This window comes from Carettochelys insculpta, chromosome 3, assembly GCF_033958435.1.
Source record: "Carettochelys insculpta isolate YL-2023 chromosome 3, ASM3395843v1, whole genome shotgun sequence".
In the NCBI taxonomy this organism is placed as follows: domain Eukaryota; kingdom Metazoa; phylum Chordata; order Testudines; family Carettochelyidae; genus Carettochelys; species Carettochelys insculpta.
In genome coordinates this window covers 56,408,729-56,434,732 of record NC_134139.1, presented here as the reverse complement: position 1 = coordinate 56,434,732, position 26,004 = coordinate 56,408,729, and the positions used below count along the sequence as shown (strand labels likewise).

The following is a 26,004-nucleotide window of genomic DNA, read 5'->3' as shown; positions in this document are numbered from 1 at the left end:
CTGCAGGTCATCCGCGCCATCAACGCCCTGCTCCTCCACAGGCTCGTGTGGCTTGGGGACCCGGATGCCGCCATCGCGGGCTTTGACACCCTGGGCTTCCCCAATTGCTTCGGGGCTCTGGATGGGACCCATATCCCCATCCGTGCCCCGGAGCACAGTGGAGGACACTTCTTAAACAGGAAGGGCTACCACTCAGTGGTCCTCCAGGCCTTGGTGGACAGCCGGGGCCGCTTCCTGGACATATATGTGGGCTGGCCTGGCAGCACCCACGACGCCCGGGTATTCCGGAATTCGGGTCTGTGTCGCCGGCTGAAGGCGGGGACCTACATCCCCCAGCGGGAGATCCCTGTGGGGGACACCACCATGCCCCTCTGCGTCATCGCAGATGCGGCATACCCCCTCCGGCCCTGGCTCATGTACCCTTACACGTGCCACCTGTCAGCCAGCCAGGAGCGCTTCAACATGCACCTGAACCACGCACGCCAGGTGGTGGAGTGCACATTTGGCCACCTCAAAGGGCTCTGGAGGTGTCTCCTCACCCGCCTGGATGCGGGCCCCAACATCTCCCAGATTGTGGGCGCGTGCAGCGCCCTCCACAACCTGGTCGAGAGCAAGGGGGAGGCATTCTTTCAGGGCTGGGCTGTGGAGGCCGGCAAGGCCGATGTGCAGCCACCTGCTGCCCCCAGTTGCCAGGTGGACCCCAAAGGGATCCGGGTCCGGGAGGCCCTGAGGGCCCATTTCGATGAGGCCGTGGGGTGAACACTGGCAGGCCCCCCACTGCACGCCCCGCTTCCTCCACAACACTCCCTGCCTCTACGCCCACACCACAGAGCACCCAAGAGCACACCCCCCCACTTTTCTTGCAAAGAAAAATAGACCAATTGTTCGTGAAACCACCAAAAGTTGTTTTCTTCTTATTATTATATTATTTACAACAAACATAAATATTATATATGTATTATATGATGAAAAGCAAAAAAAAAGGGAAGACAAGGAAGGGGAGAACTAGTTACATGGGGGGGCAGGTATCATAAAATAACAGGGGTCTAATACAAACAATTTACAAAACACAAGTAAAGGGGATATGTACAAAGCGGGGGGGCACGTCCTGGGCCCCGCACCCCCTAATGTCCAGCGCTGGGGGTGGGCGGCCGCGACCCACACTTCGGCCTCAGCCCTGGCTGGGGCTGGCTGGGGGCCAGGCGGACCGGGAGATATGGCCGGCGGGTGTCAGCAGGCCCCAGGTCCCCCTTGGAGGAAGGGCCCTTGGTGGCGGACAGAGGTGCGACGGCGGGTGGAGCAGCGGGTGGAGCAGGCAGGGTGGGCAGAGCAGCGGCCGGCGCGGCATGTGGGGCCAGGTAGTCCGCGATGCACTCGAATGTCCGCATAAAGGCCCCCCATGCCTCCTGGCGCCAGGTCAGCGCCCGCTCCTGCAGTTGGAGGTGCCGCTCCTCCACCCGCAGTCGCTGCTCTGAGACCTCCAGCTGCCGCCAGAGGATCGGCAGCAGCTGGGGGTCCGTCACCGTCCGGGAGTGCTGGCTCCACCTTCGGCCCCGCCCTGGGGCTGGTCGGTGCTCCGCCGAGGGGCTGGCCTGGAGTGATGGCCCCGGTGGGATCTCCGGGACCACTGACACCTCACCGGCGCTCTCCAGTCCCTCCGATGGTGCAGCTGTGGAACACAAGGGGGGAAGAAGAGTGGAGACAGCCGTCAGTGTGGGCCCCGAGCCATGGCCCTTGTCCCCTCACCCCTCTGCTGCTGGTTCCCCATCCCTGTCCCCAGGAGATGCTGCTGCTGATGATGATGATGGGTGTCCCACCCCCTCCCCCTGGGGGACCCTAGGTTCCGCTCCCCCCATCCCCAGGGATGGGGCATGGCACTGTCATGTTGGGGGGCGCAGGGGCTGATGCACTCTTATGAGGGACATGCCACTGCTGTCCTTGGGGCCATGGTCATCTGGGCATGTGGAGGGCCCTGATCATGTCTGTTGTCCCCGCCCCTCAACCCCGGGGGTGTGCACCGGGGGCGGTACATACCTGATGGTCCGCTCCCACGGTCGGGGGACACCCGGTGGGCGGACGCCCTGCTGGAGCTCCGGGACGGCAGCGCGATGTGTAGCCCCCCCATCGCTGGAGAAGGATCCTCCCTCCTCCTCCGGTGCCCCAGGGGTGGGCTCCTGGGGGGGCCCCTGGGGTGCGGGGCTTACCTCCAGGGCGGATTCCGCCTCCGGGGCCTGCTGGGGCTCGTCGGCCGATGTATCAAGAGTGGCCGGAGGAGAGGAGGTGTGCCGGGGGCCCAGGATTTCCCTGAGCTCCCTGTAAAAGGGGCAAGTGATGGGGGCGGCCCCAGATCGGCTGGCCGCATCCCGGGCCGGGGCATAACCCTGCTGCAGCTCCTTAACCTTACTCCTGACGTGGTCAGGAATGCGGGCAGGGTGACCCCGGGCGGCCAGGCCCTCGGCCAGCCGAGCGAACGCATCCGCTTTCCACCTCTTGCTCCCCATTACCTGGAGCACCTCCTCCTCGCTCCAGAGCCCCAGCAGATCCCGGATCTCGGCCTCCGTCCAGGAGGGGCCCCGCTGCCTCTTCCCGGGCTGACTGCCAGCCTGTGAGCCCTGGCTCCCCTTTGGGGGGGTGCCCTGGGGTCGCTTGGGGGGCTGGCGGGCGGCCATCGCAGCGGGGGGGGCGGTGTCTGTGGGCTGCTGTGAGGCGTGCAGGCTGGCCATGTAGCTGTGCTGCCGCCTGCACACTCTCTCAGCTTCCTGCACAGGAAGGCAGGGGGCAGGGACCTTTAAGGGGCCGCTGCCCGCGGCGACCATCGAGCTCAGGGGCTGGAGAGAGTGTCTCTCAACCCCCTCAGCTGATGGCCGCCATGGCAGACCTCACTATTTCGATGTTGCGGGACACGCATCGGCTACACGTGCCCTACTTTGACATTCAACGTCGAAGTAGGGCGCTATTCCCATCTCCTCATGGGGTTAGCGACTTTGACGTCTCGCCGCCTTACGTCCATGTCAACTTCGAAATAGCGCCCGCCACAACTGGCGGGCGCTATCTCGAAGTTGGCGCGGCTACTTCGAAGTAGCTGGCACATGTAGACGCGGCTTAAATTGGATAGAATAAACCAAATTGCTTGATTCAAATGCAGGGTATGGGGGGGGTGTCTGAATACGATACAAATTTTGTAGCTGACTCTTTCTATTTTAACTGGCTCTGAACGCTGCTGAATATCGATGTGGAGCTGGAATTTGAATCAAAGTTGTTACCTTATTTTACACTAGAAAACACCCCAGTATTACACTGATATGGATTTTATTAAATTACACTACAGTAAACCCTCAAGTTACATAGGGGTTGCATGCAACCCCCGCTTAACTCAAATTTTCGCACAAGTCGAGGGGAGATGCAAACCAGGCTCGCAGGAGCCAGGAAACTGGCTGGTTTCCAGGCTCCCAGAATGCAGGGAGACAGGAACCAGGGGGCAGCCTGGTTCCCATCTCCTTGCTGCTTGCGGGACCCGGGAACTGACCAGTTGCTCCCGACTCTCAGCTGCTGCCCCTGACAGGGCAATTTCCCGCTCCTGTCAGGGGTGGCAGTTGCGTTAACCCGAGACAAGCGCAACTTGATTGTGCATATCTCAAGGATTTACTGTATTGGATTAAAGGAAAAAGGGGAACTACCTTTCAATCACACACCCACACACACTCAAACACTCACACAAGTGAACTCACACAGGTGAAGAGTTGCAGAGGAAGCCAAGACATAGCAGGTCCAGTGTGTCCGGCTACAGTCATGAAGCCGGGGAAGCGAGCTGATTGCATTATCCCTGTTGTCAGCTTGTTTGTTCTCTTGTCAGTGTAGTACTCAGGGTCAGTCAGTACCACCCATCTTTTCATTTCAGCATAACACAAAAATATTCCCCAGACAGAAAAAATAGGAGGTTTTTTTTGTGTATTAATTATCATGGCAGTGTTTGCTTTTTAAATAGCAGGGGATCATTTTATTTTGGTTTAAAATATGTTGCTGGAGATTGAAACAGGATTTTTTCCTCCTCCTAAGAGAGGAGTAGTAGATTGAGAGTCATGCAGATACACAGGAAATAAATCTCTTCCAAAAAGCTTCCAGGCATATGAAAGTCATAACACGTTTGCAAGAGTCATGGGGATCTCAGCTACTTTCAGATGCGACAGCTCAAACCATTGTGCAGCACAGCCACTGTGGGAGGAAGCAAAAAGGAGTTGGACTGTCTGGAAGGTTCATTACATGTCTGTAGTGGAACTACACACATGCCCTGAAAGTAAACTAAGGATCCAAACTTCACTGGGCTTTGGGGAAGATTGAATCACCATCTAATCTCTTTCATGGGGTGAAGCAAAAACCACAGATCCAGCCACTCTTGAACTTTGGGGAAGTTCAGAGCTGGAGCTGACTTCAAACTTCACAAATGAGCCTCTCTCTGGGGATCAGAGAAAGCTACCAAAAGAGACACATGAGCTTCAAAAAAAAATCTTGGAGCCAGAGTCCTCCCACATCTTAACAGGATATGAAATAACAGTGGGGGCATCCTATTCATTCCTCCATTTGGAGTTTCTCTGCATTTTGCTGTATTTCTCCCCACCCCCACTCCCACCCCAAAAATGCATTTTGCCGTGCCAAGGAAGGACCGGGACTCATTATTTTTGCACAACTTGGAACAATGAAACCCTTCATAAAAAGAAACATGAAATCTTAAAAGGTCTTTTCCAGGTTCTTGTAGGTCCTTTAGTTCACTCTCTGCCTGCACAAGAATTGTTCCCTGCTGTGCATTTTCTAGTGCTTTGTCTGCTCCACTTTGAAAGAGAATGAAAATACCCATAAGGATCTCATCTCCTAGACAAATGGATGCAGTCTGGATTCATTCTCTCTCACTGTTCATGTGATAAGTGTTCATTCGTGGGAAGAACTACTCCTGGCTTATGGACAGGAGTTTTTGTATGAAAATCTCTCTTCTGATGCTGAATCTCCAGTAGGTCTCCCATTTGAACAGATATTTCATTTGCTTATAAAACTGATAAAAGCACATTTCCTTGGTAAAACCATTAAGTGTGACCAGTCATTACAACAGTTTAACGAAAGGGTAGTCTGATGTAACCAGCCTTACCTCAGCCAAAGAGAGCTGGACAACTCCATTCTTGTCTTTGTCTAGGAGCTGGAACATTTCTGAAGAACAAAAGAAGGGGAGAAATAAAATATCAGTAACACAATATCTGACACAATAGGGAGGCCTTCCATCTCAGTGATGTGAGCATTAGCCTTGTAAACCCAACGTTGTGAGGTCAATCCTTGAGGACGTCATTTAGAGGTCTGGGGCGAAAGAGATTAAAAAAACATCTGTTGGGGTGGTGCTTGGGCCTGCTGTGGGTGCAGGGGACTGGACTCAATGACTTCGCAAGGTCCCTTCCAGTTCTAGGAGATAAGTCTGGATTCTAGTGCAAATCTTTACTCACAATTGCATAGGAGCAATAGAGATTATTTCCCCCTTTCTTGAGCAGGGCAGTTGCCCCACACTGACCTAGAAAGGGTTAGAACAGCCCTGACACAGGGAGCCAATCGGGGGAAGGACTGTGGCAGCCAATCAGAGCCTAGGTGGGCTGTATAAAAGAGAGTTGTATAAAAGAGTGAGCACACTCCCGTTCAAGCCCCGGAGGCAGAAGGACCTAGTTGCCTGCTAGAGTTGGGTACACAGACAGAGCCGTGCTGGGGAAAGGCAGGGTGAGCCAGGGGACCCTGGCAAGGCAAGTCACAGGCTGGCAGGGCCTGAGACAAGGCCTGAGGGTAGTAGGATAGCAGAGAGGCAGCAGGTCCCAGCTCCTTGCCAATGATGAGCAGCTGTTTCAGACTGCAGTTTGCCCATAAACACTTGATAGTGGGTCACTGACGCAAGGGGGTACAAAGAGTTTCTCCTCTCCTAGGAGGCGAGAACCCCAGAGTGTGAGGCACAGTGGCAGGACAGTACCCTGAGAGAATGGCTCAGTGGTCAGGGAGAGATGTGGGTCCTGATATAATGTGGAGAACAAACCTGTAGGCAATGGCAGGTGAGATACTGGTTAGAAGAGGGTACTCTGGAGGCTGAAAGAGCTAATTCCTGAATGAACAGCAGGAGGTGCCACAGCAATGAGTCATGCCCCATTACACTTCCTTTCAAGGATCATTCATAAGTCACCGCATATGGCAGATATCATGTGGGACCCACCTGGACACATTCTATGTTCAGTACAGGACAGCCACAAAACATCCTAAATTACTCAAGCACTGGCCATTTCACATGAGATGGAGGGCTGCACCCCTGAATCTGTGATCTGAGTCAGGCCTACAGACGGTAAACTATATCAGTAGTATGAGATGATTAGTGTGGGGGCAAAGATCTGTGCATGTGATTGTAAGTCATAGGAGGACTAAAGCAAACATTTCTCCATCTTGGGAGCCTCCCCAGGGCTCTGTCGAACAGTTACCATTAGACCACATTCATTAAAAAAACATGAATTCTCTAGTTTTGCCAGCCATCTCTATTAGCAATCCCCCACAAAAATCAGAGTGTACTTGCTCCACCATTACACCAGGTATCTCTTCAGAAAGTACAACCAGAGATGAGATGGCAACTGCTTGTCCTCTCTCCCAGAATCCTATAGTACAACAGATTGCTAAGTGGCTGATTAGATTCATTTCATTTTACAGCCATTCAAGCCTATGAAACTCCTTCACTGCCCCCCAAACAAAGATTTCCACCATCTTCTCAGTGTGAGAAGATTTTGTTTGTAATGAACCAAGCCTTCATATAAAAGAATAATCTGCATCCTTGACATTGTTACAGACTAAGGACATTGAACTAGTATTGGGCAAACCCTGAAAGGGTTTGGAGGTTCATCAGAGATAAAAGGCACACAGAAATCCTTTCCCCAAGTTAGAGAAGTCAGTTTGGTTTCGGTTAGACTTTCAGGTGACTTGGGTTACTTCTTATTTTGACCAGACCAGCTTTCACCTTCTCCATTTTGGAGTTCTGCTATTCTCAGAACTCACTGGAGTGATTCGATTCAGTCTGGACTAGAACTGAGGAAAGGATGTGCCAGGGTGGAAAGACTCCAATATGGCTACATTTGGTTAGCTGAGCTCCTAACTCCAATTCCCAGTTCTAACACAAATAGTCTCGGTGAAGCCAGGAGCCTACAAGCACGAGTGGAAGGCTACGTCTAGATGACAGTGACCTGTTGGCAGAAGTTTTTGTGGGAAGATATCTTCCAGCAATACTTCTGTCTACAGATCATGGCCAAATTACCAAGTGGATCTCAAGACTGATCCACTCTGCTGACAGAAAGCAGCCGGACTGCCCAGACGCTCTCTCAACAAAATGGCCAACTGGGAGCACAGCAGACAGGGCTGCCCAGTGTCCCGGAAGCCCTGTCTGTTGACAGAGAACCCTGTGGAATGTCGAGACCGGCTTTCTGTCAACAGATTTCTGTTGACAGAGGCGTTCTGCCTGCTGGGGAGCAGGATAAGATTGTTGACAAAAGTGCTGTATTCTATCGATTTACTGTCGACACAACGCCTTGGGAATCTGGACAAAACCCTCTAGTGTAGACATAGCTGAAGTGTTTTCCACCATCAGTAAGCACTGAGGATTAAGGTTTGGATCTGGACTGAATTTCCTTCCCCGCACTCTCTTGCTGCCTATTTAATCTGGACCATTCTCTATTGGTTTGTGAAGCAGAGACGGTTTTGCTGGCTCCCTTACATATCCACACAGTGTTCAGCACTTGTATTTAAATAAAAACACCAGTCACTGAAGAGCCTCTCTCTCCTCCCTCCTTCTCCCAATGCACAGCAGTTCTGCTCAGTGGCTGTAAGTGGAGGAACTTACTGAAGAGGGTCTCCAGGCGGACCATGCAGGCCACAAAACCATCAAAGTCAATGGTGAGCTTGCTGCTGGCGTAGCGGAGGGCAATGAGGTGCTGCACCTGGTTGTTGACAGCGAAACCTGAAAACACAGAAATCGCTCACACAGTAGTTACAAACTCTCTCTAATGCAGCCTGAAACATGGAATTTTGCAGCTGAAGAAAGGTGTGCCTGGAGAATTATGAAGGGCTGGTCTCCATTATCTCTACTGTGTATTGTCTTTTCTGTAGCCTGTTGGGCTATGGTGGAAACAGGCATAATTCTCCTTTCCAAAGCCTTGACAAGTTGCATATGTTCCACTTGTTCTGCAGAGTTCCGCAGGCCTATATTCCTGAGATAAGCACCTAATTAATAAGACTTACTGCACTCCTGGGGCTCCAGCCAAACAGCAGCAATTGCAGCAGAATCCATTACCCACATAACAGCCTGGAGTTGAGTTTTAAGGTTTGATTTAGGCCTATGTTAATGTGATATCTGCTGGCCTAATTCAGCATGCAGGGACCCACCAGCAGAAAGCCCACTAAAAAGGAGCTTGCAAAGCTACAAGTCACCCACATAAAAGGTCCAGGGCTCGCTAGTGCCGCTGCAGAAGTGGACAGTACAGTCAAGGAAGAGACATGGCCAGGGGATATATAAAAGGACCAGGACAGAGACAAGCTATGGTGTCAGCACAATTTTGAGGCTTAGGAAAAAGACAGGATAGTGGAGTCATCAGAATGCCTCAATACTTTAATTTTTTAAACTACAGAATACCACATTAGCACATCCCTTCTACACAGGATATTTACCTGCTTCCCTGAAGGCATTTCGCATCTCATGAGCATCTATGGTACCAGAATAGTCAGCATCCACTTTCTTATAGATCGTCTGCAGCAGAAGAAAGAGGAAGTACTGAAGTCTGCCATTACTTTGTTAGGAGCTCTGTCTGATTGACTGGGAACTGAATGGCTATTGCCACCCAATACATCTCCTCTCTCAAAGTGTTAATGACTGAAAAAAAAATGCAACTAGCCAATGTGCAGAGCCCCTGGGAAACCATTCCTGGTGGGCTGGCAACTTGCCCATTGAAATGTTGGGCTGTGGCAAATAGACCTTTGAGGACTACCTCTCTCGCTCAGCAAACATTGTAATACACAACTCCCATTTTGGCTAGCACTTCAAAAGAAACACAGACAGTTCCCACAGCTCTACCCAGATCTAGCAGATCAATTGGAAACCATTCTTCTCTGCAGCACAGAGGGAAACCTGCTCTTGGGGCCTGTTTGTATTGAGGCAGGCCACCTAACCTTTGCATACTGGTAAGCTGACTGTATCCTAATGCTGAGAAGCTGAGCATCTCATCCTTGGCTTCACTGGGAACAGAGGGAGCTCTGGAGATCACCAGAGCAGGCCTGAAATGTGTATCATTCCAGAAGCTTATCTAAACAGGGCATTGTCAAGTAGATTAGGTCCAAACTTTGCCCTTCTTTGAACTGACTCTGGGGAAAAATCTCTGGATATTAAATCCTGTAAGAAAAAAAATTTACTTTCCCAGAGACATTTAACCCCCACCCATCTCCAAACAATACCAATTTTTGTAGGTCCTGCAAAAATGTAAGTGCCTTGCATTCTGCTGTGGTAGTTAACTAACAAAGTCTAATTCCAAAGCAAGTAATAGTGACTTTGGTGCACAAACAATTATGTGACACAGCAAAACAGTGCCATATTCATTTCAGCTGTATTAAAATAAAAGAGTTGGAGGAGTGAAACCATGTTTGTCTAGCCAGTAGGAATGAGTTACCAAGCAAAGGAAATTGTTCAAGCTTTGGAGAAGGTGTTACAAAATATAGAAAGGGGGTGGGGACCTAGGGTGGCAGAACAATTGACCATGTCTCTTTAAATCCAAATGACATGCATCTGAACTAGGCCCCTGATCAACCCTCCAAACATAAGAGGACATTGGGTTTCTGACCCAGCTGGTTTGGACACATCTCTGGTAAAATCTGTATCTCACAGTGCTAACTGGGGGGCAGGGAGACAATGAAATAAGCTAGTTACCAAATATTTCTGAATCTCCATCCAAAGTATCTTGAATTCCACAAGTCCCAAGGTGCCAGTCCCATTGGTCTGTGGTATGTTAAGGCCCAGTCCAAATTCAGAATGGGTCAGTTTGCACCCATATCAAAAGAGGAAGAGTAACTAGAGCAGATATACATAATGACTCATTGCGATGTAGTCTACTATTCACAGGGGTTTTCATTTGTAATTCACCCAATGGAAAGACATTTGCAGCTTTAAGTTTGCTTAGCTAAGAGTGCACCAAGAGTTCCTGGGCTGTCTGTAGGACTGTACTGGATTGTTAAAAGGGACTAGACCCATGAGATTACACTCCCATTTCATACAGAGAAGAGCACCCTACCACTTATTGCTTGTTTTTACACAGATAAAGTGTGATTGGCCTTATGTTAGACACTCATTAGCTATTAGGATGAGAGGCTACCCTGTTCTATGCTGATTACACCTGTTCGAGACGAGAACTTCTGACTGAGAAAAAGAATGAAGAGGTTTCTGCTAACAAGAGATTTTGAATTAAATTACTGTTTGTAGGTGACAGAAAAAGTGGAGCAATGAAGAGGGAAGGTCACTGTTTCAGAGAAATCAGGATCACTTAGTAAACGGGTGGGGGGAGGTCAAGAATTAGATTAAGCCAAGTATGCAGACGAGCCCCTATAGTGACTCAGAAAGTTCCCGTCCCGGTTTAAACCATGTGTTAATGTGCCGAATTTGAATATAAAAGCCAGCTCGGCTGTTTCTCTTTGAAGAACAGTGCGAAAGTTCTTTTTCAGTAACACATATACCTTTAGTAACAGACAGGAAGTCGTGCTAGTCTATACACTATCAAAACAAAAAGCAGTCAAGTAGCACTTTAAAGACTAGCAAAATAGTTTATTAGGTGAGCTTTCGTGGGACAGACCCACTTCTTCAGACCATAGCCAGACCAGAACAGACTCAATATTCAAGGCACAGAGAACCAAAAACAGTAAGCAAGGAGGACAAATCAGAAAAAGATAATCAAGGTGAGCAAATCAGAGAGTGGAGGGGTGGGGGGGAAGGTCAAGAATTAGATTGAGCCAAGTATGCAGACGAGCTCCTATAGTGACTCAGAAAGTTCCCATCATGATTTAAACCATGTGTTAATGTGCCGAATTTGAATATAAAAGTCAGCTCGGCTGTTTCCCTTTCCAGAACGGAGCGATAATTCTTCTTCAGTAACACACATACCTTTAGGTCATTGACAGAATGCCCCATGCCATTAAAATGTTGACTAACTGGTTTGTGGATCTGGAGTGTTTTGATGTCTGTTTTGTGCCCATTGTCTAAGGGAGTTAGAAGTCTGTCCAATATACAAAGCATCTGGCATTGTTGGCACATGATGGCATATATGATGTTAGTACAGGAGCATGAGAAAGTGACCGAAAAAGGCACGGCTTCCTCTCTGTTATTAGTAAACAGGGCGTGAGCAAATAGGTGTTTAAATACAGCTATATGTAAAAGCTGTGGGCTTATTTACAGGGTGGGGACTCCAACTGGGCGTGGTGATTGTGAAAAAGGGTTTGAGGTTATGGTAAGTTCAGCTAACAGGAACTCCCAATGTGTTGCTGTGGCCAAAGGAGCCAGTGAGACTGTGTTCTTCATAAACCAAGAGGAGTAGAGATTACTTTACCTCTGTCTATGGCACTGTTATGACCCCTGCTGGACTATTTCATCCAGTTCTGGCTCCCCCAATTCATGAAGGATGTTGGTAAATTGAAGAGGATTGGGAGAAGAGCCAGGAGAACAATTAAAGGGTTATAAAACCTGCCTCACAGCCACAGCAGGGAGGGGCTCACTCAGTTGAGCATAACAACATGAAGGCTAAGGAGTAACTCCATCACAGTCTATTTGGGAAACAAATACTTAATAATGGGCTCTTCAGCTTCCAGCCATTGGACTGTGTTATACCTTTCTCCGAAGGGTTGAAACTAGACAAATTTAGACTGGAAATGAGAGGTACATTTTCACTGGTGAGATTAATTAACTGCTGGAAAAAGCCTTGTGTGGCTTCTCCATCACTGACCATTTCTAAATGGAGACTGGATTTTTTTTTTTCCTAAAACATGGCCTGGACTAGGCCAAGCCCTAGGAATTATTTGGGGGAAGTTTCTGACCTGTATTATACAGGCTAGATGATCACAATGGTCCCGTCTTGTCTTGGAACCCTATGAATCATCTTCTCCATCCTCAGGGGCTGCATACAACCCTTCCTATGGAAAACCAGGCAGAAGCGGAGCACTGACCCGCATGATTGTGTGTTCTGTGCTGTGCTGGACTTGGGGTTTGCTGGAGAGTGGGGCAAGGAGGAGGAATGCCTGCCACTCCTCCTAGATGCAAGGATGTCACTAGAACACGGCTAACCCCCGCAGATCATAGCATGTTTTCATCAAGCACACGTCCACCTCTGCTGCTCTGACAGCTTGGTTCTTATCTCAGTCATGCTACCAAGGCAAGTGTCCTGCCAGCCAGTCTGTAGACCTTCTTAGTGGGAGAGGAACACGCCTTGCATAGCCACTGATTCTCGGTACCCTTCTCCCCATCCTCCTGGACCCTAGTCCTCTGGCCGTGGGAAGCTCATTTCCCACAGGGGGCAATAGGACAGGACCAGGCAAAGCCACGTCAGCCTTTCCCCATCACACAATTCCTCTGATCTTTCTCTGCCCCTTTAGGGCTACCCTTTGTAAATAAAGAAGGTCCTACAGCTCTGCAGAAGGAAGTTGACATTGTGTATATCCATCATCGCACAGCTCCCAAGAATGCTGGGAGTGTCTACCCTGAGCTCCCATTGTTGCACTAGATGTAATAGAATCCCCCTGACATTGCTACTTTTCTGAGTTTGATGCCTACAGCGAGTGAAGACAGATGCACTGGGAAAATGGGAAGTGTAAATCTGGCCTTATCTAGTCAGAATTCCTTGCAAGGGAGATCCGGGGACTGAAGAGAACAGTGAACTGACATTTAAAGGATACATCTAAGAGACTGATCATCTCCCTGCAGGTGTTTATGTTGAATCCATCACTTTTAATGTCTGCCCCTAAACAAAAAATAAAGTCAGAAATACTTTAAACAAATATTTTCTGCAGCCCACAGAAATACAGTCCATCCACAGTCAGCATCTGCTACTACGAGAAATATACTTTCATTGCTACTAATACTGATTCCGTGTGTAACCCCAGAGACTCTGAGACACAAATGAGGGACAGTAAAGTTTCTGCTCTAGAGCCTTTGCTGACAGCCAGGTGGTTTTTAGCTCATGCAGTGGAGCACATGTGTTTAGCCCCTAAGGTCACAGGTTCATTTCCTCCTGTGGATGACCTGGGTCCATTGACCTTACATATCCATCTCCTTGCTCAACTTGTCAAAGAAGAAAGTGAATATTTAGTGCAGGTGAAAAGATTTGGATTAAAAGTGTTGGAGAGGAAAGGCCTGTTTATCCACAGAACACATATAGCATGGCCAGCTGCAGTACAAGCTCTTCCCAAACTGTTCTGCCAATGACCTACGTTTCATCTAAAGAAAGAGAGATTTTCTGTGTTTGCACTGAACAAAACTGATCCATTTGTCATCAGTGTAGGTTACACAGAATACAGACTTATGAACGGGGTAAGGAGTATAAGCAGGTGCCCTCTACTGTTAGAACTGAGGTTGCACAATTCTGTCATAAATTCTGTGCTGCTTAATAATAGCTCATGGAGCTTCTCCTTAGCTCATATGATAGAAGATTGTGCTTTGGGAGTGGGGGGACCTGAGTTACGTCTTTGTTATCACTAGAGGGTTCCAGAAGCCCCTGTGTGCCTCATGGAGAATCTTAGGGATGGATTTCAAATAAATACTTGACCAGTTTTTTTGTCTGGATATAAGTGTAGAAATACAGTGAGACTCAGTCACTTCTCCCAGGGTGAGCCCTAACCTGTCTGTTCAGATTCCACATTCCAGCCCTGCTATTTTGAAGTGACAAATATCTTATAGAAATATTCACTACTCATACCAATCACAGCTGTTTTTCTTAAACATTACTTCTTGTTCACAAGCTTTCAGAAGTGACCCTTGCACAGAAATTCATTGTGATCCAGAGATCCTGTCTGTCTGATGGAAGCATCTGCCTATGTGGGTGCAACATCTAACATCACTTACTCTTTGCCAACACCCTATTCAGAACAGTTTGAAGTTCATCTGCTGTCATTTCACAGTCCTGGAAACAGAAGACAAACATATTTCAGGGGATAACATAAGCGTTTGGAACAAACCAGTTGTGTGTTTGTTCATTGCAACACTGCTACAGACAATTCCACTTCTAACCCTTATTTTAAGGCCTGATAATCCAGTGCTTTGTTTACACTCCAGACCCCCCAGGAACACAGCTGTATTGCTACAGCTGTGCCACTGTAAGGTCTCCTTTGTAGCTGCTATATGCAGGTGGAAAAGAGCCTATCTGCCAGCACAATTAAACCACCCCTGTGTGGTAGTAGTTATGTCAATAGGAGGTGCTCTCCCTCCCACACATTACTCTCCACACCAGCACCACTTTTATCTGTTAAATATTTGTTGGTTGGGTGGGGAGGAGTTGTCACACCCTGACCCACAAAAGTTTTGCTGACAAAAGTGCTAGTGTAAACAAAGCCTAAGACCTATCACAGATATTCCCTCATGTTTAGAATGCAAATAAAATGTCTGGTATCTCAGTGTGGCAGCCCACGACAAATTTAATTTCTACAAGCAACCCCAGATGACTTCCATTGGCACAGTGCCTCAAATAAAGAGATTCAGAAATGCATCTGAGCTTTTCCAGACTTACGGAAACTGAAAGGGAACTGGCTGAAGGAACCCAGGACAACAACTCAAACAAGTCTCTGCAGCTATAAGTGGTGTTCTCACACTTCAAACTGGCTCCAGGTATTTGCTCCTTAGGAGCTAATCCAGTTTGACAGCTACAAGCCAGTTTGTGCAGCTGGATTTTGCCAGCTCTAAGGTCTCCTACGAAGTAATTAGGAGTGACTGCAACAGTACCCTCCAGCAACAGATTCCTGAGTTCAATAGCTTCTAACCAACAACAAGGAACACTGACACAATGGCCATGAGTACAAACACCAAGCAGCAGACCCTCCCCAACCCTCAGGTAATTTACATCACTCTCTTCCACAGTCTTTTAAAGTAAAGCTACACCTTGAGAGAATCACATTCTGCCTCAGTAAGAATGTAGAAAGGGCGATTGTAAGGTGCATTAAATTGGACCAAAATGGTAGCCAGTGAGTTAATAAATGGGCGAATCCATTTTATACTCTGGAAGACTGGATAAACAAGAGATATGCTACTCAAAATAGTTTTCCAACTCTGTACCAAGATGCCACTGTCTTTTTTATTATTATTTTTAGTCCACTCACCTCTCCAGAAAGCTTCTCAAACAAGCTCTTGAATTCAACATCTATGCTCTCATCATCAACATGAGGCTAAAGGGCAGAAACAAATGATAATGTGGTGACACAGGTGTCAAGAAATGAGTGGATCTGTTTGAAATTGCTAAACAGAACAATTTCCTAAACAAATGCTTTAATTCCATTTGGAAGACCAGCTCCATCTGGTTTCTGAGACTGAGGGTATGTCTATACTGAAATAAAAGACACACCTGGCTGCAGCTGGCTCTGCTCAGCCAGCCTGGGCTCACAGGGCTCAGAGTGCGCAGCTGTAAAATGGCTGTATAGATTTTTGAGACTTGGATTCAACCGTGAGCTCTGGGACCTTCCTGTCCTTCAGGATCCCAGGGCTCAGATTAAAGCCTGACCCTGAATGTCTAAACAGCAATCTTCAGCCAGCTGCAGATGTTTAACTGCTGTGTAGTCAGAGCCTGTTTAGAAAAGACTCTTTTGTTTTTAAATTAGGATCACAAAACAGATGTGAAGAAGATTGTCTTGAGCCAGCCCACATCAACTGTACAATCTGTTGGAGGCCTGCTTTTGAGATGTACTTTGAGATTCTTTTTCTTTATGGAAAGGATCATGCTACCCCCGCCAGTATTATATTGCCCTTACATGTATGTATTCTGAATTGACACATTATGGCTCAGTTATGGAATCCCATGGGCAAAATTTTGCCTCAAAATGCACATAGAACCTGTTTGGAAAAGGAGGTTTTCAATTTCAGGACTTCTCTACATGAGTAAGGTGGGCTACCCTGATTTCTGCTCATGCCAGCTTCAGCAAAATTCCAAATTAAATGTCTGCTTGCCCAAGAAGCTGTTCATTTAGATCAAACTTTGGTATTTACCTCATATGGTTTCGCAGCCACTACGTCACCAATTTCCCTGGGGGACAAAAATACAGAAAGGACCAATAATATATTGTATAAAACAATAGATTATTGTATAGAACTGTGGTCCCTAACATGGTAACTTGAGCAATAATCCTACCTCAGCCCACATAATATCACTACATTTTTAAATCTAGCACTGCTGCCATGTCCACCAGATTACCTAGGCTTAAAAGCGCTAGTTGGTTCTCTTGCTGTGTATTCAGCTTCTCCAGCTTTTTTCCTTCTCCTGGCCACTTGGTATAATAATTACACTTGATGGCCATCCCCTTCCCCCCACTTCTGTTCTCATCTCAGAAAACATCTGCTCAGTCAGCAGCAGCAGTCAAAAAAAGCCAACAGAATGTTAGGAATCATTAGGAAAGGAATAGATAATAAAAGAAAATATCATAATGCCACTATAGAAATCCATGGTACACCCACACCTTGACTATTGCATGCAGTTCCTATCACCCCATCTCAAAAAAGATATCTTAGAGCTGGAAAATGTACAGAGAAGTGCAACAAAATTGGTTAAGGGTATGGAACAGCTTCTGTATAAAGAGAGATTAAAAAGACTGACTTTCCAGCTTGGAAAAGAGAAAATTAATAGAGGATTTGATAGAGGTCAATAAAATCATGAGTGCTGTGGAGAAAGTAAATAACAAAGTGTTATTTACTCCTTCACATAACACAAGAACTAAGGTCACCCAATGAAATTAATGGGCAGTGGGTTTAAAACAAACCCAAGGAAGTACCTTTTCATGTCACAAAAAGTCAGCCTGTGGAATTTGTTGCTAGGGGATGTTATAAAAGCCAAAATGTCTTTTAGCCACAATAGTCAGGATGCATCTCCATGTACTGTGAGCCCCAAATATCTGATTGCCGGAAGCTGGAAGTGGACGACAACGGGGGACTGCATCCCTTGGTAATTTCCTATTCTGCTCATTGACTTAGAAGCAGCTGGCACTGGCCATGGTCAGAAGACAGGGAATGGATTGGATCTGACACAGTGTTATTGTTCTTATGTCCTTACATTTCCTCAGAGCACTTGCTGACAAAGAGCTTTCATCCTCTAGACCCCGAGGCATGTTCAGGTACTACAGTAGTGGGTGCACTAGAACGTAGCTGATACACCATTGCTCTATAATGCGTAGATGCATAGGTGCCAACTCTGTGGGTGCTCCAGGGCTAGCACACCCATAGAAAAACATAGTGGGTGCTCTCAGCACCCACCAAGCAGCCCTGCTGATCAGCTCCTCTCCTCACCCTCCCCCAGAGCCCCCCCACCGATTGTGCATTTGCTGTTTAGCAGCAGGCAAGAGATGGGGCAGAGCAAGGAGCAGAAAGAACCGGGATAGGGGCAGGGCCTTGAGGAAAGGGCTGAAGTGAGGGTCTGGGGGCAAGCACCCTGAGGGAAATGAGACAGCTGGCACCCATGTATGGATGTATTGATTTTGGGACACAAGCAGCCTTTGGGTGCCATAATGGCTCAGGGACAGGGCAGGGCACAGCTCTCAAGTCTGCCACAGAGCGTGGAATATTCTACCTCTTTCCTTGCATGCCCCACCTTGAGCAGAGGGAGCCTTATGAAGATACATACTGAGCTTTAGCCTGTTTCTCGGAGAAAACTCGAAGGCAGAACTCTCCATTTTTAAAAGGCTCAAATGTAGATGGCACAATGATGTACTCTCCTTGGGGCAGTTTGATACGTCCGGAGACTTCACGCAGGTTAACATAGGTGTCAGACCGAGCTACTGGTCGGTTGGTTGTGAAGAAATCTCGGCTCAGATGGACATCTGTGTTATTTTGCAGCTGCAGAAATAATGTTCTCTTAAAAAATCAATTGGCTAACATCACCAGGAAGCCTAAAGTTCCCTGATTCTGTTTCATTGTTTAAAAGCCATCCTCAGAATTTCATGCTAGCTAGAAGTAATATATCCACTGAGTACAGGTGAGGAAGACAAACATTGCAATATAAAATCAGATCCAGCAGAACAGTCTGAACAGAAAGGAGACAGTCCTTAACTCTAGCAGGACCAAACTTTTTACATGTCTCTATAATGTCAGTGAGACAATAAATAGTAGTTCCATGTTAACGTGCACTTACCACTGGACAGGTTGTTTGTTATGAATAAGTTGTTCCATGAACTTAGCACTTTATTTTCCCGCACAAATTGTTCATGAACACACTTCACAAACAGGCACCAGGCTGAATAAATTTGTAAAACTCAAAGGCTGGGTCTACACGTGCCCCTTCCTTTCGAAAGGGGAATGTTAATGAGCAGGTTCGAAATATGCTAATGAGGTGCTTCAATGAATATGTAGCACCTCATTAGCATAATGGCAGCTGCGGCGATTCGAAAGTGCGGCTTTTCGAATCGCGCGCCGCCCGTGGAGGTGGGACCTTCCGAAAGGACCCCCCCAGTTTTCGAAAGCTGTTCTTCCGATCACAGATAGGAAGAAGGGCTTTCGAAAACTGGGGGGGGTCCTTTCGGAAAGTCCCGTCTCCATGGGCGGCGTGCGATTCGAAAAGCCGCACTTTCGAATCGCCACAGCTGCCATTATGCTAATGAGCTGCTGCATATTCATTGCAGTGCCTCATTAGCATATTTCGAACCTGCTCATTAACATGCCCCTTTCAAAAGGAAGGGGCACGTGTAGACCCAGCCAAACTGTTCACTTTGACTATTCACAGCCGAAGTCACATGCTGTCGTTTCTGCTCCCTGTTTGGAAAACTGATTTTTTTTTTTTAAATGGGAAAAGAGAGAACAACACACACCCTTGTTTCCATATGACTGTGGCATTCATGAACACAAAACATTCCAGAGGACAACACTGCCCCCCGCCCGTCATGAACACGTTCACATATATAGGACCAAGGGGCTCAAATATGAACAAACCAACTGGCCACACAAGTTGTTTGCTGACATTGCAGCTCTAGCACTATTTCTCCAATAATCTGTTTCACCAGCCTCACAGACTATCATTTATTCCTCACTTCTTACGGTATCTATAGACCAGAACTATGAATGGATGCAAGATGTATCTTGGAAATATTCTTTTTATTGGATATGTTATGTGAATTCTGAGCTGCTGCCTTGCAAACTTCAAGCAGTAGACATAAGAGGTAGAATGGTTTGTGGTTTTCAAAGCCAACCACAGGATTCAGCCACAAAACTCCCATTAATTTCAGTGGGAAATGTGTAGCTAATCCTTTCGTGGTTTTGAAAATGCCTCTCAACCTTTCCATGAATAATAATCTGGTTACATTTTACATAGTGTGCAAGCAAATCAGCTACTTATACCTGATCATCAGAATTAAACAAGACTCAGTGGTTTAACTCAATGGTTAAACACACCTTTTAGAAATCCCATTCAACACACCTTTACTCCATAAAATTTCCTTCAAAATGCATGATTCATCAAGTCAACGATAAAAGAAAGATTGAGTATGTTTGATATAGGGTGTGTAGAAAGACATACTGATAGTGTTTCTGGCTTGGCTATGTAAATTTGCTAAACTTATTCAGAAGGGTGATCAGCTGTGACTTCCTCCATAAATATATACATTTTACAATAATAGCCCTAAACACTATAGCACCACTGTCAAACTGTAGAATAATAGGATAGCTTTTCTCTTTTTAAAAGTAAACACGGGATTTTATATAATCCACTATTCAAACAACTAGATCAATTCTTTCTCTTCCCCTAGTCTGAAGCTAAACTATGCTGCAACCCAAAGTTAAGAAATCAGATCCAATATACTTTCAATGTGTAAGTTCTATTTCTCTTTGGCTACATCTACACTAGCCCAAAACTTGGAAATGGCCATGCAAATGGCCATCAGCAAATCCATGGCCATCAGCAGATGGGAATAAGGGGATTTCGAAGTTGCTGGGGTCCTTTCGAAAGGGAGCCCCGTCTGGATGAGCTGTGTGGCGGTGAGCCGTGGCAATTTCGAAGTGCCGCAGCCGCCCACATGCTAATGAGGCTCTCAATATGTATTTCAGCGCTTCATTAGTAAACTTCGAAATGGCCTTTATGTCTGAAACTGTAAACAGAGAGCAGATAAATGGCACACAGCTGCACATTAGGTTATTAGGCAAGAACAAAGGCACGAAAAATGCAGCCCAGCTGACAACACAAAATGATGCACTCTAGTAATGAGTATGACCCCGTCTAGCTCCAAACACTCTTTTGTGGTCCATATTTTAGAAACGAAACACCTCTTTATTGTAACACTTGACTGAGGATTGGGGAGGTAAAGATGGATAAATTGATGACATGGGACTCTTGCACAGCATTATAAAGAGAGAGGGATCCACAGAATTTGATATTTCTTTAAATAATATAAAATGGGTTTTCCTTAAAGCAGGAAAGGGAAAATACAATGTACCGTCTCAATATGGACCCTATTCTGCCATAATCTTTACTAGCCACAATGATCCAAATGTGATCTTAGTTACACTGAGATCAATAGAAATCAGTGGAGATTAGTGTAAATGAGATCAGAATCTGACCCGGATGAAACCTCACCTTGCAGTTCCTTTCAAGTTGCTATACTGAAGGTGCAACGTTTGTCTTCAAATAACAATTTAGTGAATAAAAAGACCCCAGTCAAAAGTTTCCAAAAGGTTTGTTTTCAATTTAGAAGGCATCATGCTTCAAGCAACGGTTATATTAAAATCTCAATCCCAATAGTAGGTGGTCAGCTGAAGGTTGGAAGTCTCCAGTACAATGTACATACCTCTTTAGGGACCTGCAAAAGAGATAAGTCAATAATGAAAGGTGGCAAATAGAGTTTTGCAAGGCAGTTTTAATCTGTGTAATTAAGGCCTTGATGAGTTAATAGAATAGCTTAGAAGTACCATAATTTGTACTTGTGAATATAGGACAGAATTTTCAAAAGCACCCAAGTGATTTGGAAGCATAAATTTGAATAGGACTTGTGCTCCCAAGTCACTTGAGCATTTTTTGAAAACTTCTCCCATAGCCGCGTCTTATAGAATGTCTTTTATGTCTGGTTTACACAGGAGTGTGCTGCTTGGAGACTCACACCATATAAAAGTACAAGACTGTGCACTCAATTGCAGAAACAAGGGATCATATGGCACCTTAAAGTAAGTCTACACAGCAGCCCTATTTTGAATAAACTATTCCGGAATAGCTATTCTGAAACAGCTGTTTTGAAATAACACTGATACACACAGAAGCGTATTTCAAAATAAGCACTACCGCACACCTTGGCTATGTCTACACGTGCACGCTACATCGAAATAGTCTATTTCGATGAATAACGTCTACACGTCCTCCAGGGCTGGCAACGTCGACGTTCAACTTTGACGTTGGGCAGCACCACATCGAAACAGGAGCTGAGAGGGAACGTCTACATGCCAAAGTAGCACACATCGAAATAAGGGTGCCAGGAACAGCTGCAGACAGGGTCACAGGGCAGACTCAACAGCAAGCCACTCCCTTAAAGGGCCCCTCCCAGACACAGTTGCACTAAACAACACAAGATCCACTGAGCCGACAACTGGTTGAAGACCCTGTGCATGCAGCATGGATCCCCAGCTGCAGCAGCAGCAGCCAGAAACCCTGGGCTAAGGGCTGCTGCACACGATGACCATAGAGCCCCGCAGGGGCTGGAGAGAGAGCGTCTCTCACCCCCTCAGCTGATGGCTGCCATGGCGGACCCCGCTATTTCGATGTTGCGGGACGCAGATCGTCTACACGTGCCCTACTTTGACGTTCAACTTCGAAGTAGGGAGCTATTCCCATCCCCTCATGGGGTTAGCGACTTCGACATCTCGCCACCTAACGTCGATTTCAACTTCGAAATAGCGCCCAACACGTGTAGCCGTGACGGGCGCTATTTCGAAGTTGGCACCACTACTTCGAAGTAGCGTGCACGTGTAGACACGGCCCTTAACAGCACCTATTTCAAAATAGGCGGTATTCCTCCTGTAATAAGGTTTACCCATTTGAAAATAACATACCTGCTATTTCAAATTTATTTTGAAATAATGTGTGCATAGTGTAGACAACAGCAAAGTTATTTCAGAATAACAGCTGTTATTTCAAAATAAGTAAGCCGTGTAGACTACGCTTAGAGACTAACAGATTTATTAGGGCATAAGTTGTTGTGGGTAAAACCCACTTCATAAAATGAGCTGGTGTGGAAATTTCAGAGGAAGTATTAATGGGGCTAATTGAGTCTCTATCAAGAGAGGGGAAATTGCCTTTTTAGTGCATTAGCTAGTTAAGACCTGATTCGATCTAAAATGATTAACTGGTTAACACACAATAAAGGCAATTTCCGCTTTCTTCATAGTCACATCCCACAACAAATGTTGAGAATTAGACACACCCACACTGACTTGATTAGACTCATTAACACTGGTCCTACACTTGACAAGTACTCCTTGTGTTCTTATATATATCCCTGTCTCTGTAATTTTCACTCCAGCTCATCTGATGAAGTGGGTTTTACCCACAAAAGCTTATGCCCTAATAAATTTGGTTTTTGCAGATACAGACTAACACAGCTACCCCTCTGAGTTACTTGTAGCAGTTATTACTAATATAATTGTCTTTGATTTAGCTTCATTGACATGATGTATATAAAATTCAGTGCTGCAGACAAACTTCTGTATACATATTCTCTTTTTGTGTTATCCACATATCTGCTCAGATATTTTCCCAGCTAGAGGAGGTCTTCCTTAGTCATAGGTCCCAGCTGAAATACTATCCATCCACAGGCAAAAGTATCAGTGGTAGCTTGTATCATGGATGAGTGTTAGAGGATTTAGTAGACCTTCCTTTCAAGATACAGAGTTCATTTGTTAAACTAAATCCACCCGGACATGTAAAAGATTATGAAGTGGGCAGATGAGTGAGTTATTTTGGAAGGTTGGAAGATACGAAGGCAGAAACATTGTGCTTTGGTCTCTCTGTGATGCTAAATAAGTAGAGACAGACATTCTTTAATGTGCAAATTCTACAGTGCAAATGGATTGGGTTGCTTGGTGTCAAACAGATGGCATGGCAAACTCTGAGAGCTGTGTGAACAGATACTATGGCAGAGGAAAACCCGTTGCTAGTTATATCATAGCAACATTTTCAGCTCTGAAAAAAAAACTATACAACACACCCAGAAGAGCAGGAAAGAACAACGTACAAGCCACATTAGCAAAAGTTAATCATTCCCATTTGCTCTCAACTGTGGCTATGAATGACCTTTGGCCACATGAGTCTATGCTACACTTCATGACATCATATCTGCAGGAAAACAATGAATGATAGTATCCATTGGAATTTGATGTTTTGGTTTTGTTTCCAAGGCATCACAGTACTTAGAGATGGGTAAGTCCTACTCCCAGCTCATACTACTGCAGGATTGTCCCCTTCAGTATATTTTCCAACTGTTTGCACAGACATTGGTAATAAACGTTATATAAACTCAGAAACCGACACAACAGTATTATGGTAGGTAATGAAGAATTTGCATATTCAAAGAAAAATAATTCAAGCAAGCAGCAGAAAGTAGTCACTGGCCCAAGACTGAACCATTTTTCTGGACTCTCCATCCACTATAGACTATCATTCTTTAGGCTTTGCAAGAGAAAAGATCTGAATGACTTTAGTGTTAAATTAGCCACCTACACTTTTGCAGCTCTTTCTGTTAGAATGGTAAAAACCCTGAACCATTTATCTGAACACTTCAATGCTATGGTGTTCAATCCAACTAGACAAGGGTTTCAGCCATCTCATATGATATGATGCTGAAAAGTGAGAAACCTCCCTGAGTGTTGCCACTTGCTTAAGGTGAGCACTGAGAAACCCCTTAAAGAGAACTTACTGTACCTGATAGAGAGAATAGCCAATACTGAGTAGAGATTCCCCCATCTTCTTCTGTCTCCTGCGGTTCTTCTGCATCAGGCCCACCATCACCGTGCAGCATGGCTCACTCGTACTTCCTTCCTCTTCATCATCTGGCTCATCCAGCCTGATTTTAAACTGGGGATTGATCCAGTATGTCCCTAAAAATCCCAAAGGAAAATGAAAGGAAAGAGCTTTTGCTTTCTCTGCCTCTGAGATCACTGTCCTGAGAGGTACAGAAATAGTGCTTTGGAGAGACGTTCTTTGGGGTTCGGTCAAACCTTTCCATTGTATTGTATGAAGTCAGGTGCTCTGTATTTATTTAAGCAATAATAACAAATTACAAAGACATCTCCCAAGAAGTAATGACCAACTGGGAGGAGCTGATGCCATGAAAGACATTTAGCCCCAGGGAATGTCCTCTGTTGAGACTGTTGTTGTTACAGGGCCAGATCCCAGAAGGGATCTCTTCAAGTTTGACCTCACAATGAATGCCAAATTACAATAGTCTTTGTCTTTGAGGTGTTGAACTGTGACTGTATTGTGGCCTACAAAGTCCCCAAGAGATTAGTCCAGCCAAAAGCACAAGAAACACAAGCAGGGAAAGTGCTCAAAGAAAAAGAGACTGTGCAATGAATTAACTGCACAAGTGGGGAAGAAACCCTGATGAGAAAATGAGAAGGCTTGGGTTAAAACCAAAACGTGGAAAATGGGTAGAAAACCTACAGAAGAAACTTCAGATCCAAACCATTCTGACTCTTCATTCATTTCTAAGCTTCTCAGTCCAGATTAGAGAGAAAGGACCAATGTTCTAAATCAAAGCACAGATACAGCCCAAGAGGGCAGAAATCTCATAAAAATCATTCACCTCACAAGATTCCCAATCAGTTCTGATCATTGGAATCTCTTAATACCAACTGATCTCATGAAATTTCTGCCTTTTGGGGCTGAAATCTCATGAGAGCACTTTTAAGATTCAACTTCATTAACCCAAACAAGCCTTGAGCCTACACCATGGACTAAACCCAATCCAGATCTTTGCTTCTCCTCTTTGCCTCAGTTATAAAAATGCCTGAATGACACACCACAGAACAACCCACACTAATGATGAAACAGTGGTGCAACATGGAATCAGTACTGGAAGAAATTATATACATTTCACCTGAGCCTTTACCTGGATAATTCTGGCATCCACCAGCAGTAGCACCTCGTCTCCACTGTCCACTGAACAAGGTGAAACCCCATTTATTGACCTTATCACTTGTCAGGGTGTCAGGAGTCAAGTTGCAGATTTCAAGCCGTGTAAACTGTCTTTGAAAATCTGAGAATGCCATCCTGACATTAAAGAATGCAAAGAGTCCACAGTGAATTCATGAATTTGATACCTGGCCAAACCCACTGTGAACTGGTCCCTTTTCTGAGGAGGCGGAAAATGGCAGAACCATTGAAATTCAATCTAACTGAACTTTGAAACCAAAATTGGCTTCTTGGAACCCCAACCCACCTCTTCAGGTCAACAGTTCTCAATGGCTAGCATTCATTAAGAAGTCAATTGTGCCACGTTTACTCATGCCGAGTCATACTTTAGTACCCTAGTAATTTCACTGAAATCAGTGCAGTTGTGTGGACAAGAGATACTACTCAATGGTTACACAATAGGACCTCATGAGAGAGCTACACATCCAAATAACCTACAGAGAGGCTGTGTCTATGCTTGCCCCCAACTTTGAAGGGGACATGGTAATCAGAGCCACGGGAGAGTACTAATAAAGTGCTGTGGTGAATATGCAGCACTTCGTTAGGTTAATTTTCCCCTGAGGCAACTTTGAAGTGCCAA

At 45.9% G+C, this 26,004-nt stretch overlaps 1 protein-coding gene across 1 annotated transcript in view; it reads right to left on the bottom strand.

The window, feature by feature from the left end:
* Positions 1–3,969: 3,969 nt before the first annotated feature.
* The window catches only part of LOC142011070 (calpain-8-like), a 45,358-nt gene continuing 23,323 nt past the window's right edge, over positions 3,970–26,004 (bottom strand). Inside the window, exons 9-21 of the mRNA XM_074989908.1 lie at positions 25,342–25,502; positions 24,153–24,328; positions 21,034–21,045; positions 17,886–18,097; positions 16,262–16,298; positions 15,382–15,447; positions 14,135–14,192; positions 12,970–13,034; positions 9,965–10,033; positions 8,716–8,794; positions 7,892–8,008; positions 5,138–5,196; positions 3,970–4,212 (exon numbers count right to left, since the gene is read on the bottom strand). Coding sequence (XP_074846009.1) covers positions 4,189–4,212; positions 5,138–5,196; positions 7,892–8,008; positions 8,716–8,794; positions 9,965–10,033; positions 12,970–13,034; positions 14,135–14,192; positions 15,382–15,447; positions 16,262–16,298; positions 17,886–18,097; positions 21,034–21,045; positions 24,153–24,328; positions 25,342–25,502 — 1,135 coding nt within the window. The 3' untranslated portion in view covers positions 3,970–4,188. The remainder of the gene's footprint in view (positions 4,213–5,137; positions 5,197–7,891; positions 8,009–8,715; positions 8,795–9,964; positions 10,034–12,969; positions 13,035–14,134; positions 14,193–15,381; positions 15,448–16,261; positions 16,299–17,885; positions 18,098–21,033; positions 21,046–24,152; positions 24,329–25,341; positions 25,503–26,004) is intronic.